The 17049-nt window shown below is 40.6% G+C and overlaps 1 protein-coding gene across 3 annotated transcripts in view; it reads right to left on the reverse strand.

Moving 5' to 3' along the window:
• The window catches only part of LOC106837751 (probable ATP-dependent RNA helicase DDX60), a 223710-nt gene extending 221034 nt beyond the window's left edge, over positions 1-2676 (reverse strand). For 2 of the 3 annotated variants that reach the window (XR_006525509.2, XM_014851438.3), the window contains exon 1: positions 2402-2676. Coding sequence is in view for 1 of the 3 variants with exons in the window: in XM_014851438.3 (XP_014706924.3) it covers positions 2402-2423 (22 nt within the window). In the remaining 2 variants the exon portion in view is untranslated. The remainder of the gene's footprint in view (positions 1-2401) is intronic. The other variant, XR_011502009.1, reaches the window with a different exon arrangement.
• Positions 2677-17049: the final 14373 nt, after the last annotated feature.

The following is a 17049-nucleotide window of genomic DNA, read 5'->3' on the forward strand; positions in this document are numbered from 1 at the left end:
AAATGCTGTAAATTGCAATAAACCCTGATAACATAAAAATAATGTAATTAACCAAATTGCTATATTCAGAAAGGGATTATTAGAAGAAAAAGAAGAGTGTATATGCTCATTTCCTCATTTTTCATAGCAGGAAGTCCAGAGGTAGCATCCATAGATAATATATCAAAAATTAAGAGTTTCTGGAATCAAAAAGTTAACCTGACTTTCTTATAAGTACTGCACCATTGGGTTACCAAATAATAGAAAAGAGGAAGCTTCATCTCCATTAGCTGGAGGTAATCTAGTTAATAAACAGAGATGGGATGACAGAATTAGAATGTCATCATTTTACAACTCCTAATGAATTAATAGATCTTGGTATTTTTCGTGACAGCACAACAAAAATAGAGGCAAACATCTGCTTCCATATAGAACAGCTGCACCATTATTGAAATACTCTAGCCAAAAAAAAAATTTTAACCTGAATTTGACCAAAACTCTCATAGCAAGAATTAATGACAAGACATTTAGAAGACAGAAGAACATGTTAAATGATACCAAGAGGACTAGGGGAATCTCTACAAGACCAAAATAAAACCAGCCAGGAGCCAGCCCAGTGGCATAGTGTTTAAGTTCACATGCTTCGCTACCATGGTCTGGGGTTCGTGGGTTCAGATCCTGGGCACAGACCTACATACTGCTCATCAAGCTATGCTGTGGCAGCATCCCACATGCAAAAAGTAGAGGAAGATTGGCACAGGTGTTAGCTCAGGGCCAATCTTCCTCACACACACACACACACACATACACACACAAACAGCCAGCTTATTAACAAATTACAAGAGGATAAAAGAGATTATAACAAATTTAAAGACATATCATCCAAACAGCAGTGTCAGAACATTATTTGGATTTGGATTCAAACAATCTTAAAAAGGAAGAAGGGAAGGAGGGAAACAAGGGAAATGGTGGATTATGCATTGGAGGAGAAACAGCCCAATCCAGAGAACAAGGCCCAAGGAATGGTGGAGCCACTTGATGGAAGGAGTCAAGTTCCTGAAACGCTGGAGAAGAGCTGATCAGCAGTGGGCAGAATTCTTAGATGGCCTCCAAGGCTGCATCCACCCTGGTACACAAGCCCTAGATAATCTCCTCCCCTTGAGTGGGGGTAGGACCTTGAATTTAATGCAACGGTCTCTCCCATGATTAGTTTACATTGTATAAGACTCTATCAAAGCAGAGGGGAGGGAGGCTTCTCCTGGCTCTGAAGACATTAGCCACCGTGTTGTAAGACAGCCAAGTGGTTTTGATCTGAGCGTGGAATCTAAAGGCTGAGAGTAATCCCCAGCCAACGCCAGCAAGAAAACAGGGAACCTCAATCCCATAGCTGCAAGGAACTGGTTGCTTCCAACAACCTAAATGAGCACCCAGAGCCTGAATGAGATAGCAGCTGCAGCAGACACCTTCGTTTCAGCCTAGTGCAATGCTGAGGAAAGGACTCAGGTAACCTGTGCCTGGACTTCTGATCCACGGAAACTATAAAATAAAAACTTTCTATTGACTTAAGCCACTAAGTTTGCAATAAATTGCTATGCAGCAATAGAAAACTAGTCCCCTTGACCATGAATACATTCTTCTAACTGTTATATAAGAAATAAATTCTTATTGTGTTAAGCCACTTAAATTTAAGAGGAATCACCTAGGAGATCTTATTAAAGTCCAGATTCTGGGGGCCGCCCCTGGCTGAGTGAAGTTCACGCGCTCTGCATAGATGCCCAGGGTCTCCCCCGTTAGGATCCTGGGGACGGACCTAGTACCACTCATCAGGCCATACTCAGGTGGTGGCCCACATGCAGAGCCGGTAGGACTTACAACTAGATTACATAGCCATGTACTAGAGGGCTTTGGGGAGAAGAAGAAGAAGAAGAAAAAAAAAAGATTGGCAAAAGGTGCTTGCTGAGGGCCAATCTTTAAAAAAAGAAAAAAAAAAGGCAGATTCTGATTCTGCAAGTTTGGAGTTGGGCCCCAGATTCTACACGGAGGAGGAAGCTGCTTGCTGCCGTCAATATCTAAGTTTTACTGGCTGTGCTCAGATCCGACGTCCCTTACCTTCTCCTCAATACCCCAAATCCCCAGCACCTTTTCTTTGAAGAGGACACTTTAAATGCCAACACTCTCCCCTCTCTTTCAGACCTCAGACCTCCGCGTTCCTCACGGCGGTCCCTTTCCTCTGCTTCTCCCCACGCCCTGCCTCCCGGGGCCAGTAGGGACCTGTTCGTCACCGCCTCCCGAAGCCCTCTTCATCCCATCAAAGGCCTAGAATCCCCGCGGGACACCTCTGCTCCAGGATCCTCCCTAGAGATATCCCTTATCCTGACCCCCAAGCCCCACGTGGGGCCCCGGAGCATCACCCATTCCTCACCCAGGATCCGGGATCCGGGCATGCTGTGTCCAAAGAGCCGCTGACTGGCGTGCCGCGAGGGGAGGGAGTGACGGAGAGGGGACCGAGCGCAGGGCTGGAGTGGAAGCTCCAGGGGGAACCCGGACCTGGGCGGAGCCGCCCGAGTCCGTCTTTTATAGCTAAGGAGGGAGTTTCGGTTTCCTTTTTCACTGCAGGGAAGTTTAAGTTTCGTTTCCCTCCATCCCAAATTGGATGAGGCAGGTATGGGAAAAGGGGGTTTTAGCGTCCTTCCCTTCAGTCTGAACCTTGAGAGAGAGAGAGGGAGCAGAGGCAATGATATGGGCCTTTTGCATATTTTACAATGATGGTTACAACCATAGGGCACGTTATATTTGCCTCAAGTCCTTTCTGATGACAGGACGTCTCTTTTTTCAATTTTCTCTTAACTTTTCAACTCCATATACCATCCTTACTTAGTGTCTGAGAAGAATATACTGGGCACCACCCATACCCAATATAACTAACCCCCTATGATTTGGATTTGGTTCCCTACCCAAGCATCTCAGTCAGTTAATTTTCAGTCTGTTGTATCTTCAACTTCTCCCTGTCAACTAAAATGCACTGTTCATTCTACTAATAGACTCAAGTCACTTCCAATTTAAAACACTAAAAAAAATGATATCCTGCTCTATTTCCTCCCGTCTCTTTTGGGCATGGTACCCTTTAGTGGTCTACACGCATTGTCTATACTTCTTCACCCTCCTTCAAATTCTCAGGTCCCTTTAGTCCAGATCTGCACTGAAATTTCTCTTGGTCAAAGGTTACCAATGACAAGCCAATGACTCAGAAATCCAAATAATGCTTGTTTAGTCCCTGATTCATTTTCTTCTCTCTCGTAAATATTTAGAAGATGTTCTTAACCAATTTCTCTTTTCCAAGGAGCCCGTTCTCCCTTGGTGTCAGTTACAGTACTCTTCTTCAAATCCATTTCTCTTCCTACCTTCTCTATCAGGGTTAATGGAATCATCACATGACAACTGCTCACGTTAGAGCCCTGAGAACCATTGCTGCACCTTCATCTCCTTCAAATCCCAGTGAACTTGAACGCCTAACACTATGGAATCTAGACTGTCTTCTCTCTCCCATTTTCCAAAGGCTAGTGCAAGCATCCCCATTTCTCATCTGGATTACTGAAATAGCCTATTCCCTCCTGAGTCCACCCTGTGGCTGCATTCCATTTTCCACCCTGCTGGCCAGGGTTATCTTTTAGTGAAACTGAGCATGTCAAGTAAACACTTGAAAACACTTCAGTACTTCCTTGTTGCTTTCAGACTAAATCTACCTGTTAGTATTTCCCCTCTTTAGAATCCTCCAACTGTTTAATATGCCTCCTTTCACCCTTTTGGCGAAGGAGTGAGTCCCACCCTAGAGTTATGGGTTGGCCAAACACATGCCACTGACACTGGACAGACGTGATTATCAGCAGCTTCTTAGTCATATGTACTCACAGCCCAGGGGAAGAGGAACCTGCACACCATGCAGAGCCACACAGGGCTTGAAGTTTGGAACAAAGTAAACAAGGTGGGACTGTGGTAGGCAGACTTTGTATAACCAGAAGGTGGGGTAACCCTGGTTCTCCTATGAATACATGGTTGCTTATTTATATAATTTTGCTGGCTGGCAACGACATGAAATTTATTAGGTAAATACAGCTGGCCTGGCTGCTGGAGGAACTAGCCAGGTAGGGAGACTTTCCTGCTGAGTGGGGGGCATATCTGGTGGCCTCCTTGGAGGGACTCATGGAGCCCTGGGAGGCTCAAAGATATCAAGGCAGTGATGGGGTTCAGGGCATGCCACCCCAAAATATGGCACCTTGGCATATTGAGTATCTTAGCTGAAGGAGTTTGAGAAAAGTGGCAGAAGCAAGGTCACTCTGACCTCCCCCCATCACCCTTCTTCCCTGAAAACAGGAGATAAATCTTCCATGTGAAAGGTACCCCTTTCCCCACCCCCTACCAGGAGGAAGGAAGGCATCCTTATCACCAGGGACAGAGAATTTAGGGCCAAGAAGCTCTGTATAAGCAAACTTTGTTACTTCTTTCTCATTTACTACCCATAACCCAAAGCCCTTTGTCTTGTCAATTCATCATAAATTTACTGTTTCTTTGTCTAAAAGGTATAAAAGCTTTTTTCTCTGGTCACTTCTTCAGGTCTTCATTCTTTTCTGAAGGTTCGCATATAAATGTAAAAATTCAATAAAATTTGCATACTTCTATCTTGTTAATTTGTCTTATGTCAGGTTAACTCTTAGGCCCAGCTAAAGACCCAAAGATGGTAAAGGAGAATTTTTCCTCCCCTAAGGCAGCACATGAAATTTTAGGCCTTATCATACAATGCCTTGATGTCATTTTAAACCTTGGTGATGACTGAGATTTTAAGGAGTAGGAGAAATGTCTCCCTAGGAAGCAAGGTAGGCACTTAACCAGGACGGAGAGAACCAACTGGAGAGGTGATCATCCCAACATAAACTTTAGAAGTGCCCAGCTTTAAGGCCACTAAAGGCAGCTGAGGGATCTGTGTGGCACTGGTGCAAGGAGTGCATGTCCCCAGGGGGCATAAATTTACTTTAATCAATGCATGTGGCAATGGTGGTACCTACTGGGTGATCCATTTGCTACTTTGTAACTTAAGTAAGAGCTCTTTGAAGAGTCCATTGGACCTCATAGTTAAACCAATTAAATTGACTGCCAGGGCCATATAAGGAAGGTGGAAGTTCCATTGAATGCTTTCCTCAACAGCTCTTTCTCATGTTTTCTGAGAAGTGAAACGAGTCCTCAGTCACTATCAGTAATGTTTGGAACTCCAAATGGGGTAGAGAGTGTCCTGGTGAGGTGTTGTGTTGTGGCTTTAGTATATGTAGATACTGTTACCTTAATTTATATTTTGAGGATCTATGAAGCAAGAGATTTCCACAGTTCTTTACCGCAAAGGGAGGGATGCCTAGGCCACAGCCCAAGAATATATGTAAAAATATACGGATGGGGCCAATTATTGGCCAGGGAATCCAATGATGAGATGACCGTCCAGTTTGGCCAATTGTGCTGACCTTGGGTCCCTTCCTTTATCAGGGACATTTTGGTTAAGAGATGGGAAAGTAGCAACATTCCACTGAGCTCCATCACTTACTGTAGTGATGATTCCATCGATAAAATCTACAAACTCCCATTTCTGTTCACTCAGTTGATCCCAAGTGGTCCCAAGGTAGCCAAGATGTCTCAGAGAGGGGCAACTTCCTCTGGCACTATGGCATCTAGCAAGGGACTGAGGATAGGAGACAGTGGGGACTTGGATCCCTCCTACAAGTGAGATATGCCAGGGAACCCATGTTTGGCTCCATCCTGTAGAAAGGACGTCTCAGTTGCAATTCCAAGCTTGTGGGATATTGCTTCCATGACCCATGGCATAATGGGCAACTGAGTACAGAGGGTCCTAGGCTCAGGGCCTGTAAAAGCCTCTGTTTCCAGGAGATCCAAGAATGTGGCCAGTAAATATCACTCTAATGATGGATAGTACAGAGCTGAGAAAGGGCAGTATTTTGTATCAGATGTCCGTGGGCAACTTATAGTCATCATAGGTGGTCAAGAGTCTCCAGGAGTCATGAGAAGCAGTTGTTAAGGCTTCTATGGTGAAGGGGTCTCTGAGGGCACTTACAGGAATGCCTGTTGATGTCAATTTGGACAGATTTTATGGCATTTTGTTGGAGGGGATGCCATTTAAGTTGGACTGATTTGCAAGTTACAGCATCAGTGAGGCTAACTAAAATGAGTAAATGCAGAATATGTTGCCTCCAGAGCCCAAAAAGAACTAAAAGTTGTTGGACTTGCATTAATGTTGGGGGTGCTGAGGGGGACAATAGCTGGGGGTTGACATTGTCAGAGATGCAACAGCCTCAATGCGTCAAATAATTTTGGGGAATTTCACCAGGGTGGCAGAGCCTTGCACTATTTGGGGAGCAGTGGCCCATCGCCTTTTCATAAGCCACTTTGTTAGTATTTGTATCCCCTGAATGAGCATTTCAAATGGATAAATGGATCTCCTCAGAGGATGATATCATCAATGCAACATCATTCTTGTGTTCCTGGAGGAAGGTGAACACAGTTAAGATCTTGCCTGCAAAGATAGTTGCAACAGCAAGGCTGCTGAGGTACCCGCCTAGGGAGCCTAGCAGAGGTATATCATGTCCCTTCAGAGATGAAGGCAAACAGTGGCTGAGAGGCTGTTGAAATAGCCACTGAACAGAACATATTAGCCTTTTCTAAAATAACTAATTATTTGCCAGCTGCTAATTGGATTGAGCCAGTAGTTTTAATAATACTGAGTTTTGAGTACAAGGGCCTTAATGGGACCCACAGCATTAAGGTTGTGGTGTGAGCAACCACTGTGAGGAACCATTCATTCTTTTCAGGTTTAAGAACACGCACCAAAGTGGGCTATTAAATGGAGAAGCGGTGAGGGTAACCAATGTTCATCCATCAGGTCTTATACAATAAAGACTTATGGTTAAATTCCTGAAAATTATTTGCCAAGAGGGTAGCGATTTAATACTGTACTGTCTTGTTTTTTACTTTTTCTCTGACTATGATGTGATTGTTGTTTCAGGAGCTTACCTGACAAGGCTTTGTAAGGAATTTCAATACCATTCATTTTTCCAAGTAAAATTAATTTTTTTTAAAAGCCAAGATAGTTGCACACTTTCTTAAAATCATAATGCCAAACACCTTTCATTACAAAGACAATTCATTTTCTACTAAATTTGTTTAGGTTTAAATTGTATAATCAGAAGCTCAGTATTAAACTTACAAATCATAAATAAATGACGGTATTAATAAATGTGTATGTATACCTATGGGAAAGTGATTACGTCAGCAATAATTTATTTACCTCTTTATCATGGAGAAACAAATAAAACATTCAAACAAAATCACAGACTCAGATATAAAATTAAAATGAGCTCACTGCGTCTGCGATATTTCTGCCACAGGCTTTTTCAACACCTGTTGATCAGTCAATCAGAGGAAACCTCAGGGGCTGAAGATACGCTAGTTCTGTAAAAATTCTTGCCCAAAATAGTATTCAGCAAATTGCTCATCAAACAGAAGTAGACGATGGACCGACCTCAGGATCTTGTGTGGCAGAGCAACTGTCTTCAAAGGTTGGCATTTTTTAAATATTTAAATCCTTCTTTGGTCCAACAGCTGGTTTCCTCCTTTGTCGTATTCTTCCTTCCTTTCCGTTTTCCCAGGGAGTGACGGCCACATTCTTCCACATGAGGCTCTCTTTGGTAAGCAGCTTCTGAAACTCTTATATATACAGCTGTCCCTAGTTCTCGGGCAGCGACCACTCCACGTGCAAGTTTGATATTCCCTCACTAGGGACCTCCGCGAGGCATGTCAGATGCAAACTTTAAGAGAAACAAAAGGCTGAGTTTCGATTTAGGTCAAATAAGTCTCAAAGCCATTTTTAAATATCCAGTTATCTTGGTAGATTTGCCTTTCCCCTCTCAAGGAGGAAAGAGAGATCAAACTATCTCGTCTAATCCAGCGTTTATTTCTCTTTACATCAACTCAATTTCAAATATTATAATCTTCAGCCACAAAAAAGATGCTCACATTTTAATAGTGCATTCATCTTGCAAATACAAATGATTTTCTTCTTTTTTCCATTATCTTTCTATAATGAGTTTTTTCTAGGCTATTACAAACATTTAATAAACATCACTTTATATAACCATTTTAGAATTCCATGAGTTTACTTAACCATTCCATAAATTGGAGAATAGGTTGTTACCAACTTTTTGCTACCGTAAATAATGTTGGGCTGAACATGGTTTCACATATGTCCTCAAAGTAGAGTAGGATAGGATTGACAAAGGATATGAACATTTTAAAGTATGAACATTTAAAGCGTGCAGAAGCTAATCTACTTATAAATGGAGCTAAAGATTTGCAAATCCATAGACAAGAGCTGGCCTGGAGTAAAGGACACTTTTTCAAGGATTTAAAATCAAAAAGAATCATTTTTAATGCTCTGATAAAAATATACTAAGTTCTTGTGTATTGCTTTAAGCTTCTAAGTTTTAGAGTGATTTGATACACAGCAATACATAAGTGATAGACATTTTCATTTAGAACTTTGGAAGTGGAGCACATCTAAGTGTGACTGTAGAACCAAGTTGTTGAAGAGGAATAGAGGTGAAGATCAATAGATACAAGCAGATCAAAAAACTAATACGAAGCAATATGCCAGGGTGTGAAATCAATAGATAAATGGGTGCTTATGTCATCCAGAATAATGGCAGGACTTGGAATGAAGAAGAGAAGAAAGAGCCCAACTGGATACAAAGTCTTGATTAAATAATATCAGATAGAGGATGGTCAATTCAAGTGGCAAGTGCTTCAAAGAAGCAGAACTTTTTATAAGAAGAAATAATCATTTGGAAGCTGCACTGGGACCCAGCGAAAGGCCACTGACTCCACTTCCCATTCTCAGATGCACATGCAAGTGGGCTTTGCTGGTCAATGTGAAAGTGCATGGGAAACTTGCTTTAGCCATATTACCTTGGGTGAGGTAGGATGAGACCGGATGCAGATCAAGAGAGAGAGGTCAGAAAGAGTTTGACAGTTTCACTATTCACAGTTCCCTGGGGGAGAGCACAGCCATGCAGGGCCAGTCAGAGGAAGCACCAGGGTCGGTCAAGAGGCAGAAAGAGGGAGATCTGTGGGCAAGTACCTTTATTTGTGTTTCCACGGGAAGGAATTGGTTGAGGCAGGGTAAACAGGTTTAGGATTGACTAGTTTGAATAATTTCAGTGAGATCTGGGGTAAAGGGGCTGTTCCCGGTTGTCTAGAACCTGACCCTGGGGCAATTAGGGTGGGTGTATAGTGGCCTGGAGTGAGGGTGTGGACGTAAAAGACTGATCAAGAAGGGGAACTGACCAGCTCCTAGCCAGGGCCTCAAAACCAGGTCAAGACAACATTTTCAAAACTATATTACAAAACTATTCATTTCCATGCACTAATATCATCCTTAATAAATCAATAGAAACTTGTTATAATAGCTTAAGAGCCTTGGCCAAACTACTGGTGTAAAATTTCTAATTAAGAGAACTTTAGTATTTTAGATTTTTATTTTACAATATTTTTATAACAGGTATGATTTTCTCTATTATGCATAGAATGAAAGAAATATCACATTTCTTTTGCTTTTTTAATGAAATCATATCGAGCTGAGACCTCTCTCAGGAGCATAAACTTTTGTTTCTTCTTTTTCTTATGGATTTCTCTGTTCTCTAGCGTTATACGAAGATTTAAGAACCAGGAATTCCAGGGAAAAGTGGTAGAAGTCTCCCTTTGGTTAGTAAACCAACGTGCTCACCACAAGATTCATTGTGAGATTTGTTGTTCTAGCCTCCATGGCCCGTTAGAAAGTAGAGGCATCCACCTGTTTCACTGCAGCTCCCACGGCCGTGTTGCTTAATGCTCAGTGCCCAGGTGTCTACACTCAGACCCTGCCGTGAAAGGGCACTATCCTGCATGAGCGTTATGGACAATCACAGAACCCACCACCCCTCTACCCTTCCAGGTTCTGAGAACCCAACTCTCCTCTGGGCTGGGAGCAGCCCTAGGAACGCCAGCCTCCATCTCCCTGCAGATAAGCCAACAGTTTTGTTTCGATTGTATGCACAAATCAATGTCACTTTGAAGGGTTGCATTGCAACTTTTTTATTCTCATGACTCAGAAATACAAAAAGGTGTGAATTTCCCCCTGGGATAAAGGAATTCTAAACATTAAAAGACTTGGCTAAACTTCCTGGGAGATAGAAGGGGGAATTTGTACTTTGTTATGTATCTTAGGAGGGAGAGAAACTTTTTCATTCATTTGCAAATAAGCCCACAGCAACAAAGAGAAATGAGCAACATTTTATTAAGAAAAATATTGGAATAGTGCACATTTACTCAGGACACACATTAAGAAGGGGTTGTAAATTTTACCTGAGATTTCCAAAAGTTATTGCCTGTAGGCAGTTTAGTCTGGGAGAAAGAAAACTGGTGGGACTCTGAACAATGTACTATTAATTCAATACTAAAACATTTAAAAAATAAAATGTATATGCATATAGCAGAAGATTATAGTAAGAAGAGCATTCCTTATGAGGGTCACTTTTTCTCCTTAGAATCACGTACTGTATTTTCACTTGTTCAAGAACATGTTAAAAGGGCAGTTGGTTTACAGTTACAAGGTGAGAGTGCAGAGGAACATGTGTAAGTCCTATGGTTATTAGATCCATAATTGTAGTTCTTTCTACACTAAGTGCCTTTAATTTCTAAGAACCCAGCCCTCAGACCCAGGGTAGCTTCCCAGCCCGCTGCTGGAATTCCTGATCGTGGCAGTCTGCTGAAATGTGAGATCAGTTACCAAATATAGTTGAGTGGAGTAAGAGGCCAGATGAGAGTCTGAGGCCACAGTTGCCTCAGAGTGACCACGGACCAAGCAGTCTTTAATGAACGGTCAAGGCCAACCTCTGCTCCCTGGGAAAGAGGAAGTGCTCATCTGAAATCCATCACCTTTTTGGAGTCTTCAAAGTAACCAAGGATTGAAAAGGTCTGTAAGATGTATCTTAAAATAATAACAAATAATGCAACACTTGAAGCACTTCTTTTTAAAAAACTAAAAATATAACAGTAGTTTGCCTGAAGTTATAATACTATTTAGAAGATGACTTTATTTTGCTTTTATCTGGAGAAGAAAGATAATAAGAATATTTTGGTCTTTCCAAAATAAATATTACACAAGATGTATAATTGTAAGCATGCTATGTTGGTGTTATTAATCAGAAAAGTATTAAAACTATTCATGGAGCCAACTTTTGTGCATGTGTTATGTTTCACAGAAAATAAGAAGGCAGTTAACGAGGCTCTCACCCATACTTGAGCTAAATACTGACATATTGCATTTTTTAGCGACATTGGAAATTGTGAATTATATTTCCAAAGGATTTTTAAAGTAACTCACTAGGTAGAATAATTCAATTGAGACACTAAGTACAAGTATTTCAAATTATATTAACTTAAATTATTAATTATATTTTATCTAAATTATTAACTATATTTTATATTATATTAACTTGTTATCACAAAATTTATGTATTTGTCTTTCAAAACATTAAGGCTTACTAAAGAATACTACAAAATCTCTGGTTTCCAACTATATTAAAACATTACAGCATAACATATCACGTTGCTTTAAGTTACATGTGAAATTTTCTTGAATCCAGCATATGAGACTGATAAGGAGTGATTTCAGCCTCGTTGTTTTTTTGCGTTTGCTAAAATTGGCTAGTTGTAGTATAATTTTATAAATTGTTTATTTTTACAAAGAAATTAAATCCTATTAGAAGATAAATTTCCCTTCTCATATTCTTATCTTCCTGGCTATAACAAAGAGTTTGAGAAAATATCCCAAGAAGTTAAAGGAAGAGCTCTACTGTTCAGCTGAGTTATCCAGAACGATAAAATCAGAGACTACTAACAAACTATTGCCAAGTGTAGGCAAAAGCTGAGAGATTTATTTGGCCAATCAGCTAATATATTATTCACATTCCTAGGAAACAAATTAGAAGACATACTTATCTGGCACTAAAACCAACTCAAATCCAATTTCAGAAGAACAAAAATATCATTGATTTGCAGAGGGGTTTGAAAATAGTCAAAGAATTGTTCACTGGAAAATTCAAAGGATTGAAAATTTTCTCTGCAGAAAATTTTATTTAAAAACGTAGTATCAGGGGCCGAGGAGGTGAAGTTCCACGTGCTCCTTTTCAGTGGCAGGAGTTCGTGGGTTTGGATCCTGGGTGCAGACCTATCCACGCATCAGCCATGTTGTCAAGGCATCCCACATACAAAAAACAGAGGAAGCTTGGCCCAGATGTTAGCTCAGGGCAAATCTTCCTTAAGCAAAAAAAGAGGAAGACTGGCGATATAGGTTAGCTCAGGGTGAATCTTCCTCACCAAAACAAAACAAAACAAAACAAAAGATATGGTATCAAATAAAAATTTAAATAACTACTTTGTAAATTAAACAGGAATCCTTTGATTGCAAATAACAGAAACCCTGCTCAATAAGTTATGCAAAAAGGAAAATTTATTATTAAAATTCTGCAGAGTCTCACAGAATCCAAGGACTGGAATTTGTCTAGGCTTCGAGACCAAATGCTACCACCTTCCCACTAGCAAATATATCAGACTATCAACATCAGTGCTTATTACACTGTTAACAAGAATGAAATATCCCCATTCCTATCCACACCTAAACTCTCTTACCTGGTCAAGGGCATTGCCCTGGAATCATCCCCTCTCTTCTGCTGTGGTAAATTGAGTAATAGCCCCCTAAATATGTCCGTGTCCTAACCCCCAAAACCTATGAATATTGCTTTATATGGCACAAGTGACTTCCCAGATATAATTAAATTAAGCTTTTGAGATATGGGAAAATTATCCTGGATTACCTAGGTGGGCCCTAAATATAATCATGGTGTCCTTATAAGAGGGAAGCAGAGGGAGATTTGACTACAGAAGAAGGTGATGTGACCATAGAAACAGAAAGATTTGAAGATGCTATGCTGCTAGCTTTGAAGATGGAGACAGGGGCCATGAGCCAAGGAATGCAAGGAAAGCAGCTAAGAAGCTGGAAAATGCAAAGAATCAGACTCTTTCCTAGAGCAACCAGAACGAGCACAGCCCTCAGGCACCTTGATTTTGGCCCATTGTTACTAATTTCAGACTTCTGGCCTCCAAAACAGTGAGAGAATACATTCTGTCTTTTCAGGCCACCAAGCTTGTGCTAATTTGTTATAGCACCATAGGATACTAATACCCTGGGCTTCATTGATTTCTCCCTCTATTCTAATAAATTAACAGCATACAAACACTCTGTTAATTCTGCCATCTTAAAAAAATCTTCATTTGATCTCATAAATGGCCCTGTTTATGTCCCCTCAAAAACCAAAATGGTATTAGGAGTTGGGGCCTTTGGGAGGTGATTAAGATTAAATGAGGTCATGAGGGGAAGCCCTCATGAATGGCAGTAGTGTCCTTACGAGTCATAAGAGAGTTTGCTTCCTCACTCTGCTTTCCACTATTTGAGGATACCAGTCAGCAGTCTTCAACACAGAAGAGGGTTCTCGCCAGAACACAACCATGTTGACACCCTGATCTTGGACTTCTCAGCCTCCAGAACTGTGAGAAATAAATTTCTGTTGTTTATAAGCCACCCAGTCAATGGTAGTTTGTTGTAGTACCACAAACTCCTGAGACAGACTCCAACTATTACTCCATATCTCTGCTTCCTTCTATTTAGATACTGAAAGTTATCTTTATCTGCTTTCTCTACCTCCTGGCCTCCAGTCTCTCCTCAAATTACTCCACTCGTAAGGGGACTCACTCCTTTATGAAACTGCATTTGTCAAGGTAACCAACAACCTCCACGTTGCTACATCCATTCTCATTCTACTCAAACTTCTACATAGTTGATTATTCCCTCTTTTGAAACACTTTCTTCACTTGACTTACAGGACACCACCCTCTCCTTGTTTTTCTCCTGCCTCACTGGCCACACCTTCTCAGTCATTATTTCCAACTCCACCGTTGATTCTGATTTTAAAGTGCTGGACTGATCCAAGTCTCATCCCTCTTCTATCTGTATTCACTCATGGTGATCTCATCCACTCCTGTGGCTTTATGTATTATTTATATACTAACTACTCCTTGATATATTTTTACCTCAAGCTCTGATGTCTATCTGAGTTCAAGATACGTTCATTTGAATAGCTAACAGTACTCAACCTATCACAAGGCAAAATTCTACATGTCATCCTTGTTTCTTTTATTAACTTCATATTCCTTGTATAATCCATCAGCAAGTTCTCTCAGTTTTACTTGAATTTTACCAGTTATCTGGAATTTCATCCGTACATAAGCTAAATACTGATGGCTAAATACTGATCCCTTCCAGTGGTATCCACCCTAGTCTAAGCCCCAGACTATCATAGTAGCATGCCTCCCCCTCCTCTCCTGTTGCCTGTTCTCATACAGTCACCAGAACCATCTTTTATAAATGCAGATCAGATTATATCTATATCCTGGCCAAAATAGTCTAATTTTTTTTTAATATTTAGTTTCCACAGTCTACAAGGTCCTACCTTCTGTGGCCTTTCCTATCCTTCCACACTCATCTCTTACTGCTCTCTTTGGTATGCTCCAGCTATGCTGGCCTTCTCACTATATCTTCAACGTAAATTCATTCTCTCCTCAAGGTCATTGAATTGTTGTTACTTATGCCTGGAAATTTCTTTCCCCAAATGATTGCATGGCTTGTTTCCTCTCTCACGTGTTTGCTTGTTTATTATCTGCCTATCCCATTAGAATACAAACTCCTTAAAAATAAGGAGTTTATTTCTATCTAAGTTACTCATGCACAGATTTTAGATCAGTGTCTGATGCATAGAAGGCGCCCAGCATGTGTTCATGAATAAAGGAATGAAATAAGAATTCAAATGCTGTCAATACTATCTGTCAGTGAAGAATTCCTTTAACTATTTTTGTTCTTTGTGCCAACCAACCAACTCTACTTCTCTTATTCAGAGCAGAGAGCCTTACAGCTCACTGCTTCATCCACAAAAGAATTATTATCTCAGTGTGGTATTTCTGTGTCCAAATAATTCCAGAGAAGGAATTCATTGAAAGGGAGATTTCACATTACTATAATAAATGGAGTACGAAATGCTGTGAGTTCCCTTGAAATCACTGTGCTAGGTTACTCTTTAACGTTCCTACTTCAAAGCAAAAACAAAAACCCACAAAACAACAAAACAGAGCCTTCTAGACTTACCTCAAACGAAGCAATGAAATTATGATTAAACACAGTTACTGTCAATAATATCTGCCCAAGGGGAGGTTTTGAAAAAGGTGAGGAGGAGATCTACTCTTTGAAACAGATACCAGGTTGCTTCTCATACCCTCTATTATTCATCCAAAAGAGGAGTTAAAATTAGCTCCGCCATGCGAAAAAAAAAGCATCATCTATCAACCAAAGACCTGGAACTACAAGTAGAAGGTGAAAATTAATGTGGTAAAGTATTAAGATTATTTTGGTTAGAGAATAAGAGACTATGGAAATTCTTATGATCTCCAGGAATCAGTTTTTCTAAAACTGCTGTCTCTGTGCTTAGTTTTTAAATAGACTTTTTATTTTTTGGAGCAGTTTTAGATTTACAGCAAAATTGAGCAGAAGGTACAGAGATTTCCCATATACCCTTGTCCCTGTATACCCTGTCTATACACAGCCTCTCCAACTATCAAAATCCCCACCACGGAGTGGTACATTTGTTAGAATCAATGAACCTACATTGACACTTCATTATCATTCAACATCCATAGTTTACGTTAAGGTTCACTCTTGGTATTGTACATTCTATGGGTTTGAACAAATGTATAACGACACTTACCCACCATTAGCAGTATCACAGAGAGTTGCTTCACCGCACTAAAAATCCTCTGTGTTCTGCTTATTCATCCCTCCCTGCCCTCTAACTCCTGGCAACCAATGATTTTTTTATTGTCTCCATAGTTTTGCCTTTCCCAGAATGCAGTATAGTTGGGATCATAGAGTAGGAACCTCTTCAGATTGGCGTCTTTCACTCAATAATATGCATTTAAGGTTCCTCCTTGTCTTTTCTTGGCTGAATAGCTCTTTTTTTTTTAGTGCTGAATAATGTGTTCCATTATTCCATGTAGTCTGGACATACCACAGTTAATCCATTCACCTACAAAAGGACATCTTGGTTGCTTCCAAGTTTGGGCAATTATGAATAAAGCTGCTACAAACATCCATGTGTAGGGATTTGTGTGGACATATGTTTTCAAATTCTTTGGGTAAATGCCAAGGAATGTGATAGTTGAATCTTTTGATAAGAGTTTATTTAGTTTTGTAGGAAACTGCCAAACTGTCTTCCAAAGTGGCTAGACCATTTTGCAAATAGCGAAGAATGAGAGCTCCTATTGCATCATATACTTGCCAGTATTTGATATTGTTAGCATTCTGGATTTTGGCCATTCTAATAATATGTAGTGGTATCTCATTATTGTTTTAATTTGCAATTCCTTAATGACATATGATGTTGAGGATCTTTTCTTATGTGTACTTACAACTTGTATATCTCTTTGGTGAGTTGCCTGTTATTTTTACTTAAAGATTTTTATTTTGAAAGACAAATCATCATTAAAATTACACTGGATATGGAGAAGATCCAAGATGGCGGCGTGAGTAGTCTTCTTTGTCTCTCCCCCTTCGAGTCTACAACTAATTGGACATTCATCGCTTAACAAAGGATATCCATATAGCATCTCAGGACACCTGAGAGACCCACGCTGCTATACATCAGAAGGCGGATGGACTTCCCTCCGGGAGGAGGTGGAGATAGGTGAAAACTCTCCAACCCCGACCCCGAACAGCCTAGTACCTGCAAGTGGCTTTCTTCCAGCGGATGCCCCCAGAACATCGACACACACCTAGGGCAGGAGGGAGCGCACACCAGAGGAGTGACGGTGGAAACA

This window comes from Equus asinus, chromosome 3 (assembly GCF_041296235.1).
Source record: "Equus asinus isolate D_3611 breed Donkey chromosome 3, EquAss-T2T_v2, whole genome shotgun sequence".
Classification (NCBI taxonomy): domain Eukaryota; kingdom Metazoa; phylum Chordata; class Mammalia; order Perissodactyla; family Equidae; genus Equus; species Equus asinus.